A 27,461-nucleotide genomic window follows, 5' to 3' on the forward strand; every position below is an offset into this window, starting at 1 on the left:
GGCGCGCCAGGTAAACTGAGGCCGCCCGGCCGACCCAGCCCTTTGCGAGGTTCCGCGGCCCCTCCCGAGCACCGTCTGCCGGGCAGCTCGGCGAGGCCTCGTCTCCGCGATAAATACATAGCAAATTAGCCGGGCGTGGTGGCGCGCGCCCGTCGTTCCTGCTCCTTGGAAGGCCGGGAAGAAAGGGTCGCCGGAGCCCAGCGGGTCGAGGCTGCGGGGGCCAGGAGCGTGCCACTGTGCTCCAGTCTGGGCGACAGTGAGACCCCTACTCAAAAAAATAAAAGGGAGAATACAGGAAAAAAGTGACTAAAGGCATGCACCCGGTTGGCAGATCTGGGCCTAGTTCTGAAGTATACCGATGATGTTCTTTTTTCTCTATACTGCGTGCCTCGTATTGAGTATAGAGAAATAGGAGCAAGCCCGGGCGCGGTGGCTCAGCTTGTCATCCCAGCGCTTTGGGAGACCGAAGCGAATGGATGGCCTGAGCTCGGGGGTTCGAGACCAGCCCGGGCAACTTGACCAGACCTCATCTCTACCGTAAATCAAAAACTAGCCGGGTGTGGTAGCGCGCGCCTATAGTTTCGGCTACTTGGAAGGCTGAGGTGGAAGGATGGAGTCCAGCAGGTTGACCTTGGAGTGGCGGGGAGCGTGCCACTGCACTGCAGCCTGGGAGATGCAGTGAGACTCCACCTCAAAAAAAAAGAAAGAAAGAAATAGGAGCAAAGGGCCCCCCTCTTTCCCTGCCTCAAAGGCTGCGTGGGCACCTGCACCCCGAGGTGCTGTTCCTTTCTGCCCATCAAGCGCCCTGGGCAAGACCTTTTCAATGACGACAGATTTCCATGGACACTTCACCCTTTTTCCTGAAATATGGACGCTACAGCCTGACCGGAAAAACCCACATAGCCTCAAATATGCAAAATGTTACTACCACATCGGGAGTTTTAGGGACCCCCCAGAAGTCAGATGGTGGACCCCGGAACTCTCCTCCCAAACCTTAACACCAGAATGTGATTGACTGCACCCTGATAGTACCTATGGTTATTGTGAAAGAAAAAATAAATCATAAAAATTGACTGATTGCTAGTGAAGGAGGTTGTAGCAGGCAGGTCATTTTTTATAGCATGAAGAGCTGAAGCACAGGGATTAGCCATGTCAGCCTCAACATGCAGAGATGAGGTTGTGTATGATCTGAGCAGGAGCGTCCAGGAGGACAGATGTCACTGTAGCAAAGAATGTTAGGGCCAATGGGATTGTTAAAACCATCGTAATGTGTTTATGTCTACATTACTCATCCGTAAACATTTTGTGCCACGAATTAGTCTAGGTACTGGGGACCCTAAACAAGACAGACATGTTCTGTACTCTCATGGAATTGAAGCTTAGACCGATCTACTTATTTTACAGAGAACAAAACCATAGCTCAGAATACAGGTAAAACTGGGTGCAGTGGCTCATACCTGTCATCCCAGCACTTTGAAAGATAGAGGCGAGAGGATTGCCTGAATCCAGAGGTTCAAGACTAGCCCAGGCAACTTGGTGAGATCTTGTCTCTACAATAAATAAATAAATAATTAGCTGGACATGGTGGCAAGTGCCTGTAGTTCCAGCTACTGGAAGGCTGAGGTGGAAGGATTGCCTGAGCCCAGCAGGTCGAGGCTGCTGTGGTTGTGAGTGTGCCATTGCACTCCAGCCTGGGCCACAGTGAGACTTCAGCTCAACAAAATAAAAAAAAGAACACAGGCAAAAAGTGGCTCAAAGCATGCACCTAGTTGTTAGCAGACCTAGGCCTAGTTCCGAGGTATACTGATTGTATTCTTTTCTCTATACTACATGCCTTGAATTGAGTATATAGAAATAGGCGGAAAAGGCCTGTCTCTGCAGAAATATGTCTGAGATGGGCCTAGTCATACAGGTTGGTTCTGGGATAGACTCATTAGTCTTCAGAAAGCATTAAATATCTGATTGTCAAACTGTGTAAGACACCGTACAGGAGTTCTAAGAAATATAGGCCAGAGAACCCATGCTGTAAAGTGTTCATTGCCAGAGTAGTGAATGAAATGTGGAACCACAGGAAGTGACCCATATGCGGGGTCACTAGAGTGAATCTGTAAGAAGTGAAAGTGAGTGTATTGTTGGGAATGGAGATCAGAAACAGTAACCAAGCAAGCTTGTCCAGGCTGTTGTAGCAACAAGAAACAGGCCTTCTCTGATCAACCTGATAGCAGAACTTGATGGTAGAGTCAGGGTTTCAGGAGTCCATTTTCATCTGGGCCTTTGTAGGGATTCTTCAGGACTGAGTTGGTCTCAAAGGCTTTGAGAAGTACTTTCTGAGCATAATCAACTGGACTAAGGAAGCAATGTGGACACAGCAGCTTGGGGAATAAATGACCATCAGAACTACAGCACAGCTGCTGAAACCTTGCATTTAGCTTCCAAGAGCCGAAACCCTAACCAAATGGAGCCTGTGGGGGAGAAGCCAGACATATCTCTTTCTCACTTACCCAAAGCCTGCCTGAGCTGGTTGTACCCTAGGGCTAAGGCTGCCTTATCACATTTCAGTCCCGATGAATCAAAGGAATAGCTGGATTATGGGTTTGGAAGGAGAATGCTGGAGTTGTCAAGCCTTGTGTGGCAAGTATCAGATGCTTCTTGGGTGCTCAGTAAATGTATGAGAAATGAACGCATCTCCCACTTCCTTAAGAACAGATGGATGCAGTGATGATTTTCAAATGCTTCAGAAAACGTAGCACTTCTTTTCAGGAAAGATGCATTTTTAGAAAATTTCCTCATTCCTCTACCCTACTTATGACCTTCAGTCTGTGCCCTAGACAGCTTGGGGGTGACGGGATAAGGAGGGCAGGCAGCCTGAGTCAAAGCCCACCTATTCGGGGTGTGAGCGTCATCTTTGTGGAGCAGAGAACAGACCTAGAGCTGTGTGGGATTCTATGCTTTTTCTCCATCCCTCACCTGCTGCGGTAATCTAACTGTTCAAGACTAGTAAAGTAAGACTTCTTTGAGATGGACTTGGGGCATCGGCTGCATGTGATGGATGTGAGCTCGAGGTATTATGAGTATCAACAGAGCCATGTTCAAGGCATGCATTGGCCTTAAGGTGTAGTAGCCAAGCCTGAGGTGAAGCTCAAAGTTGGCTTTAGACAAGATAATGAGAAATTCTCCTGGAATCTTCTCTTTTTTTTGAGTTGGAGTCTCTGTCGCCCAGGCTGGAGTACAGTGGCATGCTCCCGGCCACCGCAGCCTCGACCTGCTGGGCTCCGGCAATCTTTCCGCCTCAGCCTTCCAAGTAGTCAGAACTACAGTCACTCGCTACCACGCCCAGCTAATTTTTCTGTTTTTAATTGTAGAGATGAGGTCTCACCACATTGCCCAGGCTGGTCTTGAACCCCCGGCCTCAGGCATTCCTCTCGCCTAGGCCTCCCAAAATGCTGGGATTATAGGCTTGAGCCACCTTCCTGGAATCTTTATAATGTGCCTTGGGCCTGCTCTTTATCTATTCAGCTTTATCCTGCTTTTTCTATTACTATACATTAGGAAAGCCATGACTTAATAAATATCTTGGTCATAAATGGCTACTTATCAAGCCTTTCTTGACTATGGGTAGAGCTGTAGTATGTGTGCCACATATTTTGAACACATTTGTTAAAAATGCTGACAAGAAATGCAATATTTAAAGTGTCATTTCTTAAAAAAACACCAATCTGACTGATTTTGTCTTTCACGAAACGTTTCTTAGGAGCTTACTATATTCTAAGCTCTAAGCTAAGTTCTTGAAATAAGAAATGAGTGAAGAAATGTTTTCTTTAAGGAACTCATGGCCTGTGGCAGAGATGGATGAGTGATAGGAAGCCCAAGGCAGTTAATCCAGATTTTTTGCAGTTTTCCAAGCAATGCCGGAGTTGAATTTTGAAGGGAGAGTAGGAGTTAGCTGCAGTAATAGTAATAAATTATGTACCACGTTTTTATTGAATGCCCAGAACTGAATTAAGTGCTCTAGCATGGATTGTTTCATGCATAAATGATAGAAAAACCATACCTGTGAGGTAGCCACAACTGTCATCTACATTTTATAGATGAGAAAACAGAAGATTAAAGAAGTTAAAAAATGTACCCAGGTAGCAAGAAGCAGGTAGGGATTCGCCCTTGGGCAGTTTTACTCTTGTATCTAGGCTGTACTCTGACCATAGGTGGAGGTGGAGGAAAGGAATTTCAGAGATTAGGCAAAACCTGCAGGGCACAAGTGCCACGTTCTTCAACTGGCAGGGAGTTCCTAGTAACTGGAATGTAGACCCTGGATCCGCCATTGATGCGAGAAGAGGCTGGAATGTAGACTAGAGCCAGCTCATGGGTGTCAGACCAAGGAGTTTATCCTGTGGGCAGGGGAGACACTGAAGAACTTTGAGATGGGAGTGACATGAGAGAAGGGCACATTTTAGGGATGACCCTGGCCACAGGGTGGACAAGGGTTTGAAAGGGAGGAAGAGAGGCCAGTCATCTCCGGACAGTGGTTGTCAGGTTGAGAAGAGGAAAATGGCTTGGGAAAATGGAAAGAATGGAATTGGCATGGCCAGGTGACCCTATGGGTGTGGAAACAGGGCGGATAGGTGTGCAGGAGAAGCAGATGGAGCGGTTCCACGTCATGGAGCCAGTATACAGAAGCGGAGGCTCAAGCAGCGTGGGCTTTATTCTGTGGCCAGAGAATGGAGAAGCGACTCGCAAATCAACTTCTCACCAGGTAGGTGGTGAGGGGCTGGGTGTTAAAGCGAGGTGAGTAATATTGGTGTCTCTTCTGGAATGGGCAGAGATTTCCTGGAATTTGGGTCATGCCCCTTTTCGCTCCCTTTTTGGCCCCGTGGTTTTGGCCATGGCTGCTGGGGAATGTGTCATTTAGTATGGAAAGCATATGATACTGAGGTTAGAGGTTCTTCACAGACCCAGTGAGCCGCTGTCTCGAATCCCTCCAGTTTTAGCTGGTCTGGTCAAGAGGGGAAGTTCTGTCCGAAGGCCTTTCTATTAAAGATAAGCAGGGTTAGGCCGGGGTGAACATCTGGCACTCAAGATAAAGGTCTGACTGGGAGTTACAGGTCCAGGCGGCATCAGCATGTATGAGGGCCAGAACCACTCTACAGTAGGAGCAGAGGGGTCCGTTCTGCAAGGCTGAGAAGGAAAGCCTGCGTAGGAAGTCATTCGGCAGCATCTCTTTCCCACTAGGGTGCAGATTCCATAAGGCCATGACTGCTCGAAGAAATAACAGTAGCATAAAAAAGGAGTCTCCCAGGTGGAAAAAGTTGGCACAGGGCAGTATGTGAAGCTGTTGGTTGCTTGAAACAGGAATGTGAGACACAGAGGAGCCGGGCCTACCAGAACTGGTCTAGAGCTGCCTGCCCTGAACTGCCTTTCTCTCCATGGCTGTAGACTGAGTTCTTGGAGGCTTTGTATCCAGCCGCGCCCCTGTGTTCTTTCTTTCCGTGTGTGCCTGTTTCCTGTCTCCCCAGTCTTGAGCGAGTGGTTTCTTCCTCTGGCCAGAAGAGCTAGACTGACATACTGGTGGAGAGGAGACAGTGCTAGAGGTGTCCCACCCGGAGAGACACGTGCACCCTGTCCATGCATGGGCAGGGGAGTCAGCCTGAGTGTTAAAGAAGAGAAAGGGGTGTTTCAAAATCATTTCAAACTTATAAAAAAGTTGAAAGGAGAATATAAAGAACTTCTCTTCGCCCTTCACCCACAGCCCTTAATTGTGAATGCATTCCCTTTATCATTCTGAGTATATACATATTCTTTTCTTCCTGAATTATATGAGGCGGGGAAGGGATAAGTCTTCTTTGGGACCTGATTAGGATTATGCGTTGTAATTAGTAATCAGTTGTGTAGATACGATGTTTAGGAATATAAAATTGTTGGCATTAGGAAAATGGATCAGGTGTGGATTATCCCAATGAGTTTTAAAGTAATATGCTTTTAGAAGATGAAGGAATTCAGAGGCAGTTTGTTAGATAAACTGATTCAGATAATAGAGCTTCTTCTCATGGTTTTTCCAATGTATGTCTATGTATAATCAATTTATATATTTGTAAAGATGCCAATATTATGAATACATTATTACATTTTGCTCTCTCTGTACATTTTGACTAGAAAGCAAAAGAGTTCTGTGTACAAGTGCTCTAGCAGCCTCTCTTTTGTAGTGCTGAGGTTGAATCAGAAGATAACCGAGAAGAACAGAAACAGGTGCGCTTACTGGAAAGCAGCCTGACACCGTGGGAGGTGTGGTTTGTTGGCAAAGAAAAAGAAGAACGTGACCGGCTGCAGCAAAAAGCTCTGGAGGTAAAACTAGACAGTGTTCTTTTTATTTAATCCATGAGCTCACAAAGTAGAGCTGCTGTTGTAAATTAAAATGCTAATGTTATTATCCCTGAAAACAAAGTTTTTGCATTTGGTTGTGTTCGCTTACTATATCAAATTTAACAATTCATTGCCGAGATAATATACATTCATTATAAGAGCATTTGGAAACTACAGCTGAATGCAGTTAAGAAAATTAAATCTCCTTTCATTTTACCATCTGAAGATAGCCATTGTTGGTAGTGTGGCCTTCCAGATTTTCTTCTATGTAAATTATTTAAAAATAAATATGTGCAAATATATACAGACACAGGAACTTCGCTGTATTTTTATTTAACTGAGGTAAATTCAGCTGTATACACTCAGTAAAACGTCTACCTTCACTGAAACAGAGATTGAAATAGAGACAGGAGGCCGGGCGCAGTGGCTCACGCGTATAATCCCAGCACTTTGGGAGGCCAAGGTGAGAGGATTGCCTGAGCCCATGGGTTCGAGACCAGCCTGGGCAACTTGGAGAGACCCCCATCTCTACAATGAATGAAAAAATTAGCCGGGTATGGTGACACGTGCCTGTAGTTCCAATTACTTGGAAGGTTGAGGCGGAAGGATCACCTGAGTCCAGCAGATTGAGGCTGCGGTGGCCGGGGAGTGTGCCGCTGCCTTCCAGCCTGGGTGACAGAGTGAGACTCCAACTCAAAGAAAAAAAAAGAAATAGTGACAGGAATCTACCGCATAGATCACTAAGCGTGCATGCACCCTCGGGTGAGATGTGCCGGACCAGAGTCTGCGGGTCTCAGGGCATTTTGGTTTCTGTGTGGCTCCCTTCCTCACTCATGGACGTTCCCATGTTTGAGTCTTTTGAGCTTTCACCGTAAGGACTCAAGAAACTAATCGTTTTAGATACACTTTCACACAAGCCACTGAACTCTGAACTCTTACTGTTTGCTGTTCAGAACCCAGCAACCACAGATTTGGGTAGTTTGTCATCCCCCAGACTCACTGTGCAGACTCACTATCTGATCCTTCTTACCCAAACCCAGAAACCAAATTGTTTTGACTGGGGAGGGATACTTCTTGTTTTTAATGAAATAGGATCAAATTCTTTTCTCTACACATTTTTATAACATTGAAAGACAGCTGTCTAATAAATATAGTCTGTATACTTAGAATGTATTAAATATACACTGAAATACAGTTAAGTGGTTCACTACTGTTGAATATTTCAGTTTATTCTAGTATAGTAGTAACCATATTGTTATAAAAATCCTGGAAACTAAAGCTTTTCCTTTTATGATCTTCCTTAAAATGAATTTTTCATATCGATTTGAAACCAATTGTTATTTCTCCAATGATTCTCTAACAAGGTAGGTGTCACATGTTCAGGAGGCTTGGCATGATTCAAATGACTGAAAACTAGTACATTCTGCTGTTTTCCTGTTGCATGATACTGTGTATTCTGAAATACCCGTTTATTCCTGGAAAAGTGTACTATAAGAGTGGCCCTTACGCCCTCTAGCAGAGCACAGAGCTTGAGAGTGGTTTGGTGTCAGGCAGGTTTAAGAAAAGCCCTGGTTCTATAGCCTTTTTACCTGCAGAGTGATCCTATAAGTTATTTAAACTTTTATACTTCAATCTTCTCATCTGTACAACATTGGTAAAGCAAGACCTGTGTCACAGGATTTTTGTGAAGGTTAAATGAAACAAAGTAAAAAATGGCTGACTTTGTTTTTATTACTATTGCTATTTATATCATTGCTATTCATAACCTTCTTAAAGTTTTTTCATTTATTTTCAGAATTAGTGTGCGTTTTTGAGATCCTAGACTCTTACTTCTTTTACCTCAGCCTCAAGTTGTTGTTTGTTCATTTGTTTTTTGAGTTGAAGTTTTACTCTGTCACCTAGGCTGGAGTACAATGCCACCCTCACAGCTACTGCAGCCTCAAACTGCTGGACTCAGGTGATCCTTCAGCCTTCCAAGTAGCTGGAACCAAAGGTGCACACCACCATGCCCAGCTAATTTTATTATTTATTGTAGAGACAATGTATCACCAAGTTGCCCAGGCTGGTCTCGGACCCCTGTGCTCAGGCAATCCTCTCGCCTCTGTCTCCCAAAGTGCTGAGATTATAGGCATGAGTCACCATGCCTGGCTTAACCTTAAGTTTTAAACATTACTAATGCCATTATTTAGTGCAATAGCTTTTTTTTTTTTTTTTTTTTGAGTTGGAGTCTCACTCTGTCACCCAGACTTGGAGTGCAGTGGCCGTTCCTGGCCACCGCAGCCTCGACCTGCTGGGCTCCGGCGATCCTTCTGCCTCAGCCTTCCAAGTTGCCAGAATTATAGGCATGCGCTACCATGCCCGGCTGATTTTTTGATTTATTATAGAGATGGGGGTCTCAAACCCGCGGGCTCAGGCAATCCACTCACCTCAGCCTTCCAAAGGTGCGGGATTACAGGTTGAGCCACCGAGCCCGGCAGTGCAATAGCTTTTAAAAATATTTGTTCACAGTAAGAGATCAATTTTTTTTTTTTTTAGTTGGAGTATCACTCTGTCACCCAGGCTAGAGTACAGTGGCAACTGCTAGGCTCAGGTGATCCTTCCTCCTCAGCCTTCCAAGTAGCTGGAACTATAGGCGTGTGCTACCACACCCAGCTAATTTTTTGATTTATTGTAGAGATGAGGTCTCACCAAGTTGCCCAGGCTGGTCAGAACCTGTGAGCTCAGGTAGTCCTCTTACTTCGGCTTCCCAAAATGCTGGGATTATAGGCATGAGCCACCGCGCCTGGCCAAGATCTATTTTTTTAATGTTACATGAATGTATACCTGCATATATATGTATATACACATCTGAAATAGTATCTTAATTTTGTGCAAAACCTGATATTCTATTCTATTTTTTTTAAAGGCTGATCATAACCCATTAAACTAATTTTATACTCTCAATTTGGGAAAAACTGATCCAGTGAATTAACAATATAGCAGAGTTCACTTTATGATCCTTGGTATTACTTCTAGCCTCACGAGAAGTCACTTGTTATAGTAAGAAAAGGAGGGACCAGGCACAGTGGCTGACACCTGTAATCCCAGCACTTAGGGAGGCCAAGGTGGGAGGATTGCTTGAACGCAGGAGTTTGAGGCCAGCCTAGGCAACATAGCATGACCTCTTCTTTACAAAAAAAAAATTAGCCAGGCATGGTGGTGTGCACCTGTAGTCCCAGCTGCTTGGGAGGCTGAGGTAGAAGCATTGCCTGAGCCTGAGAGGTTGAGGCTGTGGTGAGCCACGATTTTATCACTGTACTGCAGCCTGGATGACAGCATGAGACTCTGAATCAAAAAAGAAAAAGAAAAGAAAGGTCACTTCTAGTCATTTTTGGTTCAGTATACAAAGAAAAGTTAATTTAATTATAGAAAGTAAGAGAGGCTGAGCTTTATAGTCACATGGAACAAAATTGAAATTTTAACCTTGTCATTCTAACTCTGTGACCTTGAGAAAGTTAATTGACTTCTCTGAGCCTCAGTTTCCTTATCTATAAGCCAAATGTTAGAAAGGCAATAGTGAAGTGGTTAAAAGCATACATTTTTGAGCCATGCTTCCTGCATTCAAAATTGGACCTTGGGAAAATCTGTAATCATTCTGTGTCTCAATTTCTGTATTGGTGACAAAGGAGAATAATATTTAGCTCATAGTGATGTTTTGAGGACCAGACGATCATCAGCACATGGCCTAGTACGTAGGAAGCATTCAGTAAAGTTAGTTATTATTATGTGCGGAAGACGGAAATAAGAACTGCTATGAAGATTTGTTTTGAGAACAGATTAAAACAATGAATATACAGTCCCCTATCATAATGAGAAGCATGTACCAGGGCACAATTATGTGTAGTTTACTTGAAGGATTAAAGCCTTTGTATCTATTTAGTGGTTTGACATTTCTAACGGCTACTTTATTACTTAACTCTGAAGTGATTAAACGTTAGCATGAATCTGTGTGCCAGTCGTGCCAGGAGCAGCATGGCATACAGGGCAGCTGCTCCCTTCCTGTGAGCTCATTTGGAGCTTTTGTGTGTTCACATTCTTTTCCTGCCTTTTGTTTTGTTTCCTAAGTCATTCTTGCTTTATTTTTCTGTCTTGATTTACTGTATTCCCTAATTTGTTTACAAGCCAAATCATTAAAAGCACAGATTTTTTTTAACCATAAGGAATAGTTCCTTACAGATCTCTATTAAAGCTGAAAAGCATGAATGTCAAGAAGTACTGTGGCCAAGGTTTCAGTTAGTGACAGAACTGGGACTGGGACTTCGTTGTTTTGACTTCCAGTTTGAGTGCTTTCCCCACAGTTATTAAGAGGTATTTTAGAAATAAATGGGCCAGACTTAGTATTTATTTTTTAACTTAGTCTGGCTTTCTTATTTTATTCCTTTAAAATGTAAAGGAAAATTTATAGAATAGTTGGATTATTAAAAAATCATAGCCATTCATAAATATGATTTTAGCAATAGACATTTAGATTTATTTCAGACATCTCTATAGGACTGAGTTAAAAAATTATTTCAAGTAATTAAAATATCTTACACATTTGTAATTTTTCTTGAGGTAATAAATATGGTAAGCATTGAGCGTGTTATGAAAAGTGAGCATATTGGTTTTGTAGGTCATTTAAATTGTGTATTTTTTATTGTTTTAAATGATTCTTTAGTCAGCTGCCCTAGATTCTTCTGGTCTTTGGCCTATTCTAATTTTTAACATTTGCTTTAACGTTTTAGTATAATCTATTCTAAATTAAATTACCTAGTCTGTGAATAGTCCCAGTGCTTTTTCTTTTTTTACCATCTTGCCCTTGGCCATTTCATTCATCAGCTCTTAATGAAGGAATAGGGCAGGATACAGAGCTGGCGAAGCTCAGAACTGTCCGTTCTTCTGATTTGCCTTCAGTGGTAAAAAAAAAAAATTCTTTGAAATTAAGCAAAACCTATTGAAATATAAATGCATGTTTAGGATCCTCTTTGGATTTTGGTTTTCCATAACCAAGTGTTTACTCCATGGGAAAATAGTGATCTATAATCCTGTTGACATTCAGTGGTGTACCAGAAGACCGTGTGGGGCCTTTTGAGAGAAGACTCCAGCTGTGTCCAGGAAGAGGCTTGCCTTGGTGGGAAACAGATGGAGCCATTCAGAGTGGGCAGTTCTCAGAAGGGCCAGCCTTGACAGGGAGGACTGTCTCAGAATGTGATGTATATTCTGGGTTGGCAAATTACTTGAGCAGACATCTGAGATTAGAGCACTGTTTGAGTCAGTGGTAGCATTTTCTAGGTACTTTTTGACCCTTTCTTCCTCTTTAATCCCTGTATCAATGCTAACTAAAATTGTTAACCATAAAATAGGAATATATGAGCTAACTTTTTTTTTCTGGTCTTTGAGTTTAGTTATAGCAGGACTCTTAAAAAGTCACATGTATAGTCAATCATGTGATTAACTGTACCTTTAAATAATTTTCTTGTCAAGTCTCTATCTACCCTGTTGATACCTTTTGTATTTTATATATTTATATATATACACATATATAAACATACACATATATATGCATATATGAGAGGGGACCCAAAAAACTTGGAATTTATTTATTGAAAATTGTGTATTCTTACGTGTTTAAACTTCAGGTACCTTCAAAGTACTCTTCATTTGATGCAATACAATTATTGAGACACTTTTTCCACTGCTCAAAACAGTTTTTGAACTCATCAATTTTTATGCCTTTTATTAATTCTGCTATTTTTCATTTTACCTCTTCCACATCGTCAAAACATTTCCCTTTGAGGACTTTTTCATCCAAGGAAACAAACAAAAAAAGCCGCTCAGGGTGAGATCAGGTGAATAGGAAGAGTTGGTAGGACACAGGGGTCATGTCATTTTTGGTGAAAAACTGCTAAATACTCATCGTGGTGTGGGCAGGTATGCTTGTAAATCACCCATCACGAAATGGGCAAACACATTGAACAACTCTCCAAAAAAATTTCACTGAACTGAATGTAACCTCTCACAACAATGCTAGCTGGTACACTGATGCCGACGGATTCCCGAACACTTCTCTAGCGGGGATAGCCTGTACTATAAAGAGCCCGCCCTCCAAAAGATAATTTTATTTTTGGGGGCGTCTCTTCTCATATACATATACATGAGTATGTGTGTACATAAATATATATATTTTCCCCATTGTTTCTTGACACAAGTCTAGACCTTTTCCTTACAACCTCTGTACCTTGACAGTCTCCTTGTCAGTTTCCCTCAGATTCGTTCTGATCCTTTCAATTGCAGTCTTCAGCTTTTGTCATTAAGAGCTTTGAATCATCTCTTTTGCCATGTATTCTTGCGTCATAGTGTTTAGATGACTGTGCCTGTCTCAAAAGACCTTCTAGACCATCTAGTTAGTACCACACCCGGGTTTTCTACCCTGCCCTCCCATCTCCTTTCTCTTCAACCCATCTCCTCTCTGTTCCTCGGCCACACTGTTTTTCCTCATCTTCCCTTCCTTTCTCTGAACTTCACAATAACTCACAAGGTAGCACTTACCTCCTTGGTGTATGGAGGTTCCAATTAGATAGAGACCTTGGTGTATGGAGGTTCCAATTAGATAGAGACCTCAGTCTTAGTTCTTGCTAGCTGTAGTAGGGGCACCATAAAGTATACTGACTGAGTAAGTCTTCAAACAGTAAGAGCTCAGGAGTAGTGACGAATCCTTAAAACAAAGATAGATATGTGTGTTGGGGGTATAGTGTTTAAAAACTGGAAGACTTTCTGAGTGAAGACAGCTGTGTTCTGTGCAGAATTTTAGGATAAGAGGTTTTGGAAGAAAGATTTCCTGTGACCATTTGTTCTAAAGATATGTTCCTAGTGTCGAGTTTTATCCTCATTTAAGACACTGGAATGGATCTTGGAAAATTGTCTTTCCCACTACCACCCATACCCAGGTAGGTAGGTCTTTGGGAAAGAGAAGTTTGGGGAGGAAGAGTGGGGACCAACGGAAGATATGTAAAAGTATCTGATTATTAGTAGCTAAAGAAAGAAGAAAAATAACCAGTAATTATGGTTGTAGAACCCTAGCAAAGTCTAGTTTGAACAGCATTCTCAACTAATGCAGTAATTCAACTGATGAGTGACAGAGTGGTATCATTCAACTAGTAGTTTTATTTGGCCATACCTTTCACATTCTTTTTCCTGAGGAAGTGCCCAAACGTGTAGATTCGAGTGACAGCAAGGCAGTTAAATAATCTGGGATATGAATGTGGTTTTGTTTTATACTCCAGCAGCTATAAAACCAGTGACGAAAACTCTGGATTCTTTTTTTCCTAAGGAAAATGGAATAGCTTCCTTACATTTCTTCTTTGGTGTAACTCTGAATTGAATTTTTAATTTAAGGATTATTTAATTCCTATCCTTTATCTTCATCAAGAATCTAGAAGCTTTTTATAACTGTAAAAAAAGTTGCAATTCTCTTGAGCTTCTGCCAATAGCTTACAGTGATGCCAAAATTTATGTGTGGGAAAGTTGATTTCAACGAGGGTAATTTAGCTGAAGTTTAGTCTAAGAAACCAGTGTTTTGCTGCCAAGCAATTATTTGCACATTTCTAAAAAACGACTTACACTTTTTACCAGCGCTTTCTTTCATCATAGACGAATCATTTAAGTAAGTTTTTGTCACTAGTGGCATATCCCCTGTAAAGGAAACTATATTCTTGTTTAATTTGGTTAATTGCAGCCTTTTAAAAAATATGTGATGTGAATACGTCTATTAATTGTTGCCTTTTGTTTCAATAAAATGCACAGGAACTCAATCAACAACTCGAAAAAATAAAAGAAATGGAAGAACGTGAAAAAAGAAAGATAATTGCTGAAGAAAAGCACAAGGAGTGGGTTCAGAAAAAGAACAAGCAGGTAAGTAGGAAAGAATGCACACACTTGGTGACATCTCTTTTGCAAAGTCTTTCTTCCCATTGCCCCTCGTTATCCAGGTTTTTAAAAATATTTCTTCCCATTGCCCCTGTTATCCAGGTATTTAAAAATAGTGCGCTTCTGTAGTTCCGATTACTTGGAAGGCTAAGGCGTACAGATCACTGGAGCCAAGAGGGTTGACATTGGGTTGGCCGTGAGTGTGCTACTGCTCTCCAGCCTGGGTGACAGAGTGAGACTCCAACTCAAAAAAAAAAAAATTTTTTTTCTCATAGATTCTTCCTCCTTGGGCTTGTTTTTTCCCCCACCTTGGTGGACATCTTCCAAGCTTCTGTCTCCGGCCCCCTGCTCTCTGCTTTCCTCCTCTTTCCCGCCCGGGGCTTCCACTCATACCTGCCTGCAGACAGTCCCCAGGTCTCTATCTAGGCCTGATCTTCTGGAGCCTGTGGTGGCACCTCCCTGTCTACCAGTCTGAAGCCACCCATCTTTGCCCATTCCGCCTTCCTAGAAGTGCTCTTCTAACTGCCTTATGTCTGCTTTTAGTTCTGCTGTCCTCTCAGCCACCCAGGCATCATTAGAGTTCTTCTGCTCCCGGTCATCTCCTTTTCTTTGCAGTTTCTACTCCCCTGTTTGTGGTCTCTTGCCTGGTGATCTCATTACATCTTTCAGCTTATTTATTGTTTACTTCCCCTTCCTGGTATGTAAGAGCCATAGGGACAGGGATTTTGCCTCTTTATTTGAGTTCCCCAGTAGGTGGCCAAAAATACTTGTTGAATGAACAACTCCATGTGTCCCTGCCAGGCTGATCTTGCTGAAGAAGTCCAAATGTCATTACAGTTCAAAAAATATTTTTCATGGTTCCATACTGTTTTCTGAATAGTATTTTAACAACTGTAGCATGGCTAGTGAGAGACCTTCCCCACTCTGTTCTCTGAGCCCAACTTCCATTCCAGATGTCTCTCCCACCTGTGGTTCCCCTTTCTTGATGCTGTTGCTTCTTTTGGGTTTTTTGGGGAACACACATAGGACTGTCATGGCCCATCTTCTTAGAATATTAGTTTTACTGGAAAATTTTGAGAGGAAGCATGTTATATTTTACTTTTTTATTTTTTTGAGTTGGAGTCTTACTCTTGTCACCTAGACTGGAGTGCAGTGGCACGCTCATGGGCACCACAGCCTCGACCTGCTGGGCTCAGGCGATCCTTCCACCTCAGCCTTCCAAGTAGCTGGAATTACAGATGCACACCACCACGCCCGGCTAATTTTTGTGATTTATTGTAGAGATGAGGTCTCACCAAGTTGCCCAGGCTGGTCTTGAACCCCCCGGGCTCAGGCAATCCTCTTGCCTCAGTGTCCCATGGGATTACCATGGCTGAGGCACAATGCCCGGCCTATATTTTTATATTAAAGCAAGCACAAATATGTAATGGAGTAGAACATAAGTTTTGGGTTGTTGGTTGGTTGAATCGGGACTCTCACTGTCACTCAGGCTGAGTGCAATCACGGCTCACCTCAGTCTTGACCTCAAGTTTTCAGGCAATCCTTCTGCCTCAGCCTTACAAGTAGCTGGGTCTACAGGTACGGGCCAGTAGCAAAGAATATGCCTGGCTAATTTTTTTATTTATTGTAGAGACAAGGTCTTGCCTTGTTGCCCAGGCTGGTCACGAACTTTTGGGCTCAAGCAGTCCTCTAACCTTGGCCTCCTGAAGTGCTGGGATTATAGGCAGGAGACACTGCACTCAGCCAAGTTATATATTATTTTAAAGATAGATAGTTTTATAGAAATCTTGAGCTTTGGGCTGAGCATTGGGCTTTGAACTCGCAACCCCCAAGAATATATGTTCATGAGAAATGTTGAGAATGCTTCCTTTCTTCTGCTTCTTGCATCCTTCTTTTTTTATATGTGATATTTCATCAGCGTAGACTTTCATCAAATCCTCCATCCTTCCATTCTTTCCCTTAATTCAACTCAGATCATGTCTTACATGAAGCATTTGCTGATCATGTGCTGGAGATCCCTTCCTGGGAATCCTTGTTCAGTTTATATCACTTCTATGGCACTTTATTGTGTATATATTTTGTTGCTGTTTTGTAGTATGTATATATCTTCATTTCTTTTGTAATTTTAAGAACCTTAAGAACAGGAACTATTTTTGAATATTTTTATCTATTATAAGATCTAGCATAATGCTTTGCTTATAGTAAGCATCTGTTAATTGGATGAATAAATTTTTTCCTTAAACTTTTAATGTGTTCTTATATTGAATCACACATTAAAAATTGTTTGAAATACTGTTGTCAATTTGTCTTCTGTTGTGATTTTTATATAATTGATACTGCTTTTATTATTATTTTCTGACTTTATAAATGTAGACAATTGTTTAAATTGTAGGACATAATTTTACATTCATTTTCAATTCTAATTTTTGTCTTTATGTTGAATATAATGCCTAGTGGTATTAATAAGAGTACAAAGTAAATCATTTCAGTAAATTGAAAATGACATAGACTGTTTCATCCAGGCGTTGTAAGAAATAAATTGGTTAGACATATGTGAGTGTTATACCCATAAACGTATTTGTTTAAAAGTCAATGATTGTTTTGGTTTTTGAAAGTTTACTTTATCCCATAGTATAACAAGAATGAGTTCTTTGTGAATAAATGCCAAAATGAAAACAAGTCTGTGTGACCATTACAACACTTTGTGTAATACCTTCTTGAAGTTCCTAACTATAAAGCAGAGTCATTTTACATGTGCAAAATAGTTTCTCCCTCTAAAAGCCCCTCTTATCTTCTGCCTCCATTAAGCTAATTTTACCATGCCAATCAACATCGTTGTTGTTTGTGTAAGAGTGTAAGATACTGCTGAGAGATGATGTATTCACCATTTAATTAGTGGCAGTAGACCTAATCCAATTATTTGAGAAAAAGATTCTTTCTTTTGGAGGGAAGTGGCTTGCCCCGACATAAATCACTAATTATTGAAGGCAAGATTCCATAAGGTTGAGAATAGTTCAGAACTGAGCCCTGAGAAGTTAAACGACCTGTTCTGCAGAACTCTTGTGCCTGTTAAGGATAATTGATTATTCTGATTTTTTCTTTAGGACCTATCGGGTTTCTTAGTTCAGACTCAGTAACGTTTACCTATGTTTGTAAAGGCTGCTCTCCTGGTTCTTCTCTTCCTGTCTGGCATCTAGCTTGTTTCTCCTCTGTTTACATTTCATGGTGTGTGGTCCCCACTGCCTCCAGCCTCATTCACATTTTAGCTGGATCTGTGGCTGCTATTTTCTCTAAGTCGTTTTCACTGGATTCTATCAAAGAATCAGACAAAAAGGATTTATGTCTCCATTAGTAAAGCTGGTTTCTCATAATGTAACTGTAAATTGTTAAATGCTTTTAAAATACATGGCTTATCTCATCTGGTACTCTTACATTTGTGTTGCCATACTAATTTATTTTTCGGATTTGTTTATCATAGTGTGTTATCACATATTTTGTACAGGGGCCTTTACTTATAGTGTTAGGACTATCAGGGTACACTTTTATTTTTAAAATAAAGTTGTTTTTGATTCTCAAAATACAACTTTTAAAAATGTAAAACTTTAATTCAGACCAACAAGCTGTATGATTGATAATACTGTTATCAGGGTATCATTTATGCTTTCTTTTTTTTTTATGCTTTCAGCAGATATTTACTAAGCCTTTACTATGTGCCAAGCATGACTGGGGTACCTAAAACAGAAATTTAAGAGCTTTGAGAAGCCAGTTGTTGTATTGGTTTCCCTTAGTTGTAAGAAACAGAGGTTCTCTCGGAGCACCATCCTGAAAAAGGAAGATTTCCTGTTGTGTTCTGTGTGTAGAACTAGCAAACTGAAGAATCTGCAGCCCCTTAGCTGCTGGCCTGCCCCCTCCTCCCTCCCCCTCTTCCCTCCCTAGTTGACCACACTGAGTGCCTGCTCTGTTCTCCATTTGCTAACTAAGGGTATTTATGCTCTCTTCTTTACTGAAAAATCCTACAGAGAGTCTGTCTGAGTTTTAAAAATTAATTTCGTTGAGCTATAATTTATAAACAAAAAAAATACCTATTTCCGGTTTGGTGGCTTTGGCAAACTGAGGTGCCTCCGTCAAGATACAGAGCATAGGTTCCCTCGTGCCCGTCACCTTCACTCCCTCTCCCTGCCTCATGCCCACCCCACCTCCGGGGAAGCCATTAATTTGCTCTCCGTGCCTATAGGTTAGCGTCGCCTTCTCTAGAATTTCATATAAATGGAATGATAGAGTATATCTTCTTTTGTGTTGCTCTTTTGTTATTAAGTGTATCCTGATAGTTCTTGTATTGCTGATTTTGTTTTATTGCCGAGTAGTATTCTCTAGAGGATCCCACCCTGCTTAACTGTTCACTGGCTTATGGACAATTGGGTTGTTTTCAGTTTGAGGGCGTTATGAATACCATTCTAAGGCTGGAAGTTAAGCTGGAGGTGTCTGCAGGTTTGGTTTCTTCTGAGGCATCTTTCTTGGGCCTGCAGTTGGCTGTCTTTCCATGTCCTCACACAGATTTTTCTCTGTGCACAAATATCCTTGGTATCCTAGAAGGGCACTGGTCCTGGTAGATTAGTGTCTCATCCTTATGACCTCTTTTAAACTTGATTATCTCTTTATTTTTTTGTTTATTTGTTGTTTGTTTTTTAGTTGGAGTTTCATTCTTATCACCCAGGCTGAAGTACATTGGCATGCTCACAGCCACCGCAGCCTTGACCTGCTGGGCTTAGGCGATCCTTCCATCTCAGCCTTCCAGGTAGCTGGAACTACAGATGCATGCCACCATGCCCAGCTAGTTTTTCTGTGTGAGCTATTGTAGAGACGAGACCTCACCAAGTTGCCCAGGCTAGTCTCGAACCCCCGGACTCAGGCAGCCCTCTTGCCTCGGCCTCCCAAAGTGCTGGGATTACAGGCTGAGCCACCACGCCAAACCTTGATTATCTCTTTAAAGATCAGCTCCAAATACACCCATATTGGATTTAGGGCTTCAACACAGGAATCTGGGGGAGGAGAGGGTACAATTTTCTCCATAACACTTAGTAACCATTTCTAGTTTCCTTTGTTGTTGGCTTGGCTTGTTTTATGTTTATTTAAATCTTTTGCCCATTTTTTTTGAGTGTTATGTAACTTATTAAGATATAAAAGTTCCTTGCATAGTCAGGCTACAGGTCCCTTATCAGCTGTATGTGTTGCAAATATTTCCTCCCATTTAATGTTTTTTTTTTTTTTTAACTAACCACAAAAAGAAGCACTGGTTAATGGTATTAGTTAAAGAGCAGGACTTTTAAATTCTGATGAAATTCCATATTTCAGTTTCTTTTTTTATAGTTTGTGGTTTTTGTGGCCTCTTTAAAAAATGGGCCAGATGTGGTGGCTCACACCTGTAATCCCAACACTGTGGGAGGCTGTGGCCAGAGTTTGAGACCATCTTGGGCAACATAGTAAGACCCTGTTTCTAGCAGAAAAATGAAAATTAAAAAATGGCAGCCATAGCCGGGCTCAGTGGCTCAGCCTGTAATCCCGCGCTTTTGGGAGGCTGAGGTGAATGGATTGCCTGAGTCTGCGGGTTCAAGACCTGCCTGGGCAGCGAGACCTCATGTCTACAATAAAAATAAAAAAATCAGCTGGGCATGGTAGCGCATGCCTGTAATTCTGGCTACTCAGAAGGCTGAGGCGGAAGGATCGCCGGAGCCCAGCAGGTGAGGCTGCGGTGGCCAGGAGCAGCCACTGCACTCCAGTCTGGGGACCAAGTGAGACTCTAACTCAAAAAAAAAAAAAAAAAATGGCAGCCATAAAAAAGAACCAACATGGATATAGCTAGAGGCCACTGTTCTAAGCCAATTAAGGCAGAAACAAATCCAAATACTGCATCTTCTCACCTACAAGTAGGAGCTAAACACTGGGTACACACAGACATAGAGATGAGAAAAACAGACATTGCAGACATCCTAAAGTGGGGAGTGAAGGGGCCAAGGGTTGAAAAACTACCCACTGGGTACCCATTTGGGTGATGGTTTCAGTAGAAGTCCAAACCTCACTGTAACACAATATACCCATGAAATAATCCGACATGTGTACTCCATGAAGTTAAAAACCAAACAAACAGTATTTGCCCATCCTAAGAGTGTAAAAATATTCTCCATTATTTTCTTCTATAAGTTGTATAACTTTATTTATTTATTTATTTTTGAGTAGGAATCTCACTCTGTCACCTGACTGGAGTGCAGTGGCACGCTCATGGCCACTGCAGCCTCAACCCTGCTGGGCTCAGGCAGTCCTTCCTTCAGCCTTCCAAGTAGCTGGAAATATAGGCATGTGATACCATGCCCAGCTTATTTTTTGATTTATTGTAGAGACGAGGTCTCACCAAGTTGCCCAGACTGGTCTCAAACCCCTGAGCTCAGGCAGTCCTCTCACCTTGACCTCCCAGAGTGCTGAGATTACAGTCTTGAGCCTCTGCACCCAGCCAAGTTGTATAACTTTAGCCTCACCTATGTATTTATTTTGAGTTACTTTTAATATATGACATGTGTTAAGGGTCATAGTTCATTGGTTTACATAGGGATAACCATTGTTCCAACACTTTATTGAAAAATTGATCCTTTCTCTATTAAACCACTTTGACATCATTGTTTAAAATCAACTGACCATATATGTGTGGGTCTATTAATGGACTCTGTTCTATTGATTTATATCCTATGCTAGTACCACACTTAATGGTTACTATAGTTTTATAGTGCTTGAATTTGTAATTCTTGAAGTCAGATAGTGTAAAGCTTCCTTTTATTTTCAACCTTGTTTTTGTTACTCTGCATGTTTCCATATAATTTTAGAATCAGCTTATCAATTTCCCTAATAATGCCTACCCTAATAGTGCTTGGCATTATTGGGATTGTGTTACATATGAATACATAGATGATTTTGGAGGATATTGCTATCTTAAAATATTACATTTTAAATCTATAAACATGACTTTTCCTTCCAGTTATGTATATCTTCTTTAATTTCAGCAGTGTTTTTTAGTTTTCAGTGTATAGCAGTATTGTACATCATTCGTTAAATGTTTTTCTAAGTATTTCAGTTATCTTGCCTTGTTCTGTTTATCTTGCCTTGTTCCTTTTATCTTGCAATTTCCATGCCTGGTTTTGATATCAGAATAATACTGGGCTTTTCAAATGAGCTTGGAAGGCTGGGCACAGTGGCTCATACTTATAATCCTGACACTTTGGGAGGCTGGAGGTGAGAAGATTGCCTGAGCCCATGGGTTCGAGACCAGCCTGGGCAACCTGGCAAGACCTCATCTCTACAATAAATAAAATAAAAGTAAAGTAAAGTAAAATTTTGTGTGTTCCCTTTTTCTCTGTTTTCTAAAGTAATTTGTGTAGGATTTAGTATTGTTAAAATATGCCACAGTAATATTTCAGATTATTAAAATATGGAGTATTCTTAAATATATGATAGAATCTACCAGTGAAGCTAGCAGAGGCTGGAGTTATTTATAGGAAAGTTAAAAAAAATTAAATATAACTGAAGATATGATACACATTTTGAATTCTTTTCAGAAGCAGAGGGTTATTTAGACACTTCTTGAATTTGTTTTGGGAAATGATATATTTTAAGAAATTTTGGCATTTCATTTAAAATGTTGAATTCATTGGCATAAAGTAGTTTTTCAGATGCTCTCATTTTGATGTCTGTGTGCTCTGTAGTGGTCTGCCACTCACCATCGTTGTGACCTTGGGCAAATCACTTGTTCCCTGTGTGCCTCTTTTGTGAAATAGGATAATAACAGTGTCTCCCTCAATGTTGCGATTTTAAGGGTTATCTGACAGTACACACATACGAAGTATGTAGATCAGTAGCGGCATAGTTAACTCTCTATATATCTTGGCTGCTGTCCTTAACAACAGTGTAAGAACTGGATGATCCCTTACTGATGGAGTTGTGGAAGAGTTTCATGAGTCACGTGGAGACCGAGCGATATATACTCCAAGTTGTTTTCAGTTTGTCGATTTTCTGCCAGTATGAAGTAGTTAAAATCTAGTTTTGTTCAATGGCTGTTGAGCTCTCAGCATGGTAGTGCTCTGTGTCACCGCTATTGGCTCCCCAGCAAGAAAGAAACAGTAACTTGGGGAATTACCTAGGCTTTGATTTTTAAGACCTGCCTTTCCTGCACAGCACTGAAGATAGATTGTATGTAATTGATATTTGTTAGTTGGGTGTTAATTGAATTGCTTTAATGGAAGAATTCTACACGATACTTTTAAGGCTAGGTGTAATCCCAACACTTTGGAAAGCCCAGGTGGAAGGATTGCTTGAGCCCAGATCAGCCTGGGCAGCATAGTGAGACCTCACCTTTACAAAAAATCAAAAAAATTAGCCAGGCATGGTGGCTTGCATGTAGTCCCAGCTACTTGGGAGGCTGAGGGAGAAGGATTGCCTGAGGCCAGGAGGTCAAGGCTGTGGTGAGCAGCCCTGATTGTGCCTGTGACTCCGTCCAGCCTGGGCAACAGAGTGAGACAGCAACTCCAAATAAAAGAAAAGAAAAGCTTTCAAGAGAATTTCTTCTACTGGCTCAAGTTTCTTTGCCTCATGAAGGGTGATGTGGAAGGCATTTATTATAGTTGCTTTTTATACCTTGCAGATTAGTTCCTAAACCTTTGATAAAAAGAACTAGCTATGTCATTGGTTATTTCAAATTTAGCCGTGTTGGTGGGTTATCTTTTGAATAAAAAGGAAAAAATGTTGAGTTACAGTCTGTGTCAGCGATCAGTAATTTTTTTTCTGTAAAGGGCCCATTAGTGCATATTTTAGGCTCTTTGAGCCATACAGTGTCTGGTGTAACTATTCAACTTAGCTATTGTAGTGCCAAAGCCTCCATAAACAGTCAATATGTAAACAAGTAGGTATGGCCACACTCTTATAAGACTTTATTTACGAATACAGATGGCTTGTGGACCAGATTTGGCTAATTGCTGGCATCAGTTTTCCACCTCTGGCCTATGTGAGAATTTGATAGCCAGAGATTTGCCTGAATGTGCCCTTACATACAGCATTTCATGGGCATTATTCATTGGTCCTTTGTAACTCACAGATGACAAAGATTTATGAGTATTAATATTGGCAAGCTGTTCAGAAAATATGTACATATGTGGCTCCTATTTTAGAGTATCTATTAAACAATGCTGAAATTCAGGACAATGTAACAGATTGTAATTTTTACTCTCTAATTTATTCAAGAAAACTTTATTGGGCACCTACTGCTTAGTATACTTTGATGACCAAGATCACTGGTCTCATGAAACTTACAGCCCAGCAGGTAGACTGACATTGAACAGTAAATTGCAGGTATGTTGTGTATTTTTGTTTTTGTTTTTTAGTTGGTCTCACTGCACATCCAGACTGGAGTGCAGTGGGACACTTGCAGCCACCACAGTCTCGACCTGCTGGGCTCAGGCTATCCTTCTGCCTCGACCTTCCAAGTAGCTGGAACTACAGGCATGTGCCACCATGCCCAGCTAATTTTTTGATTTATTGTTGAAACGAGGTCTTGCCATATTGCCCAGGCTGGTCTCGAACCCCTGAGCTCAGGCAGTCCTCTCGCCTCTGCCTCCCAAAGTGCTGGGACTACATGTGAGCCACTGTGTCCAGCTTGTTGTGTATTTTCATAAACCACATTGTACCAACCACTTTGATACCACCTATTTTAAGAAATAGCTGAAGTTTAGAGAATTACTATATATAACAGTTTTTTCGTATGTGAGGATATTTACAGGTATTCCAGTTAAAATTTCTCCATTTTTATTTAAGAAAAGAAAGGAAAAGGAACAAAAAATTAATAAAGAAATGGAGGAAAAAGCAGCAAAGGAGCTGGAGAAAGAACATTTGCAAGAAAAAGCAAAAGAAAAATATCAAGAATGGTTGAAGAAAAAAAATGCTGAAGAATATGAGAAGAAGAAGAAAGAAAAGGTATTTTATTGAAGTGGCTAGTTGGAATACATGGCTTTGGTGTTTATATATGTTGACTATATCTTAGAAGTATCTGATAGAAAATTGGCACCAGCTTAGCATAAAGTAAATACATGATGCTATCCCTGTTCTCTTATGCAAATGAATATGCATTTGTGATTTTATTGGGTTAAGAAATTTTAATAAGCCTGTTGATATTTTTTCAGTTAATCTCAAAACTTGCTACTTCTTTTATATATTTTTCAATGCACTTTTATGGAAAATCTTATTACCATATTATAAACCACAATTGTTTTTTAAAATAGCAAATTGCTTTTTTTCTTTGTGGGTTGAATGTCTCATTTAGAGGTAGAAACCTTAATGTTCACATTCCCAGTCATGCTCAATTTTGCATTCATACCATAAAAAACATGATTCAGTATTGTGGCCCGTAAGACATAGAGTGGGAAGCTACTGGGGAAAAAAGTAGAATTCAAAAGGAATATTCAGTGACAGAATATCCCTGGAAATTGTTCGGTCTTGTCGTTTTAAGGAGAAAGAAAAACAACGGCAAGCTGAATTACAGGAGAAGAAGGAAATTGCAGAAAAAAAGTTTAAGGAATGGTTGGAAAATGCAAAAAATAAACCTCGCCCAGCTGCAAAGAGCTATGGTTATGCCAATGGAAAGCTTACAGGTTGGTTTTTATGTTATGCGGCTTGCATAAATATGGTTTGCAGAAGCAAATATTATACATTTTGTTTCTTTTTGACAGAAATAGAAATGTGTAAAAATCATTTTTCTTTCAAATTACTATTTTCTGGAAGATTATCTTATACTATGTTCCTATGGAGATAATACACATTTACTGTCATTCTCCATAAATCAGATATATGCATTTCTTAAAAGCAGTAGTTGCAAAACTGCAGACTTCAGCTTTAAAGTAATGACTTTTCTAACATTAAGAAGTGAAATTCTCTTACGTTTCTTCGATGATGAAACTTTTATCAGGATCTATTTAAGGGGTCATTTTGCACCCCCCAACCTTCTCTGGGGAGCCTTCCCATGTCTTGGGCACATTCTTTGTGCTGTGTAGAATACTAGACAGCACGTGAACAGACACAGAACCGACGGCCTGGAGGCTTGGACTGTTGTAAATGGCAGTGCATGATTTTTCTTTGTGCTTCACATTGGAAGCTCATACCTTGCTGACAGCCGCCTTCACTTGTTTAAGTGATTTATTATTAAAAATACTCCCATTCTGTTTTGTTCACACAATAGAACATATTCCAGACTTTGTTTTGACCATCTTGGTGAAGTGAGTGTTGACATATCTATGCAAAGGGGGTTGCCAGTGTCTGAAAGACACATTCCTGCTGTCAGGATGAGGCCTCTCTCGCATGCCATGAGGGTCACCCGTTCCAGCTACAGCTACTGACGCGGCCTGTGCCTTCTGTTTCTTGTTTGAAGAGAGGGCAGTGAGCAGTACTTTACCCTAATGATTGCATAGGAAAGTTAAAAGTTTAGGTGGGAATTTACATATTGGCTAGAATTTAGTTGCTAAAATCATGGATTGTTTCATCCTTTTTTGCATTTTTGGTGAGTTTTAACGAGCAACATGTTTGTCTGCAAGTGCTCTACTCATGTCTCTATCTTTATGCTCATGTCGTTTTTATAGATTATGAAATAAGACAGTGTTTGTGCCTGTAGTGATTTGGAGATCTGCAAAATGTTCTTCATGCACATGGTTACGAGGTGGCAGGCATCACAGTGTAATTAGCAATCAAAATTACGGTGATATCGTGAGGTCTAATTGAGTGACAATCAGATTTCTCTGATTCTAAACAAGAGTCTTTATTCACTGTAACTACATTTGAAAATAGATTTTTTTCTTTATACTTTAGTGTCTGACCAAGTGCACAACCAGTAGTTTCCCAGACTGAGCTAAGAAAATGAAGGTGTTCAATTTAAGGATTCTAAAATTAATTTCGTAGTAAATTTTTTGTGGGAATTTTTATTTATGTAGCTTTTAACATTAACATTATTTGGATTTTAGAATTATTTGTATTTTAATTGTTACTGTAAGCTTTACTGTATTTGGGAAGTATTACTTAATTGAAAATATTCAAGAGTTGAGTTTTTAATGAGTCAAATTGCTACATTCACTTATATTTTGTCCACTTGACTTTTTAACATGTTTCTAGGAATTTTAAATTAAGTGGTTTTTTTGATCCCAAGAAATAAAATTATTTTTCAATAATTTTAGGTTTTTACAGTGGAAATGCCTATCCAGAGCCAGCCTTTTATAACCCAGTTCCATGGAAACCAATTCACATGCCCCCTTCCAGAGAATCTAAGGACCCCTCATCGAGAAAGAGTAAAAGGCCTATGAAGAGCCAGCCACACCAGCCCTCCTCTCTGACCATCTACAAAGCCAGGAGCAACCTTTGCCTGGGAACTCTGTGCAGAGTACAAAGATAGCACATGTGGGAACAGCATGCTTTTACCTGGAGCTATTTAATTTTAAAATTAGAAATTGTTTCTTACTGCTCAGAATATAGACAGGTACCAATTTTTGCATTTGTATATGGAGTCCTTAGAGTTAATCGAGGAAGATATTTTCTACATTTTGTTTTGCATGAACCTTTCAATATTGACTTTGGCATACTGTTTTGCAGGATAATTGACTGAATATGTGACAATTGTGTTTGAATTTAAACTACATGCTAATACCAATAAAGCCAATTTGTCTTTTTTTTTTTCCCCCATTTTTCCTGTGATTAGTTTATGTTTATGACCATAATAAGATTAGGGTTAATTTGTTCAAGCAAGCATTTCTAAACTGTGTAATTGGAATAACTCTTATAAGAACCTAAATGGGTTAGAGTCCTAGAGTAATCAAAAACAGTCTCTGTTGATGGCTTTCGGTGTAATTTTCCCTGTGTGGATATTTTAAAATTAACTAACTGGAGGCATGTTTTGTAACAAAAAAATATGAGTTGGGGTTTTCAAAGGAACTTTTTTGAGCCGGGGTCTCGCTGTATCACCCAGGTTGGAGTACAGTGGCACAATCATGGCTTACCATAGCCTTTACCTCCTGGGTGCAGGTGATACTTCCCAAGTAGCTGGGTCTCCAGATGCACCACCATGTCCAGATAATGTTTAAAATTTTTTTGTA

The 27,461-nt window shown here is 40.6% G+C and overlaps 1 protein-coding gene across 1 annotated transcript in view; it reads left to right on the forward strand.

The window, feature by feature from the left end:
* CCDC34 (coiled-coil domain containing 34) overlaps positions 1 to 27,051 on the forward strand; it is a 27,553-nt gene extending 502 nt beyond the window's left edge. The window contains exons 2-6 of the mRNA XM_021708954.1: positions 6,196 to 6,336; positions 14,176 to 14,283; positions 24,148 to 24,306; positions 24,839 to 24,980; positions 26,550 to 27,051. Coding sequence (XP_021564629.1) covers positions 6,196 to 6,336; positions 14,176 to 14,283; positions 24,148 to 24,306; positions 24,839 to 24,980; positions 26,550 to 26,764 — 765 coding nt within the window. The 3' untranslated portion in view covers positions 26,765 to 27,051. The remainder of the gene's footprint in view (positions 1 to 6,195; positions 6,337 to 14,175; positions 14,284 to 24,147; positions 24,307 to 24,838; positions 24,981 to 26,549) is intronic.
* The last annotated feature ends 410 nt before the right edge of the window (positions 27,052 to 27,461 follow it).

Source organism: Carlito syrichta, unplaced genomic scaffold, assembly GCF_000164805.1.
Source record: "Carlito syrichta isolate Samal-C Ts95f unplaced genomic scaffold, Tarsius_syrichta-2.0.1 Scaffold153629, whole genome shotgun sequence".
Taxonomy (NCBI): domain Eukaryota; kingdom Metazoa; phylum Chordata; class Mammalia; order Primates; family Tarsiidae; genus Carlito; species Carlito syrichta.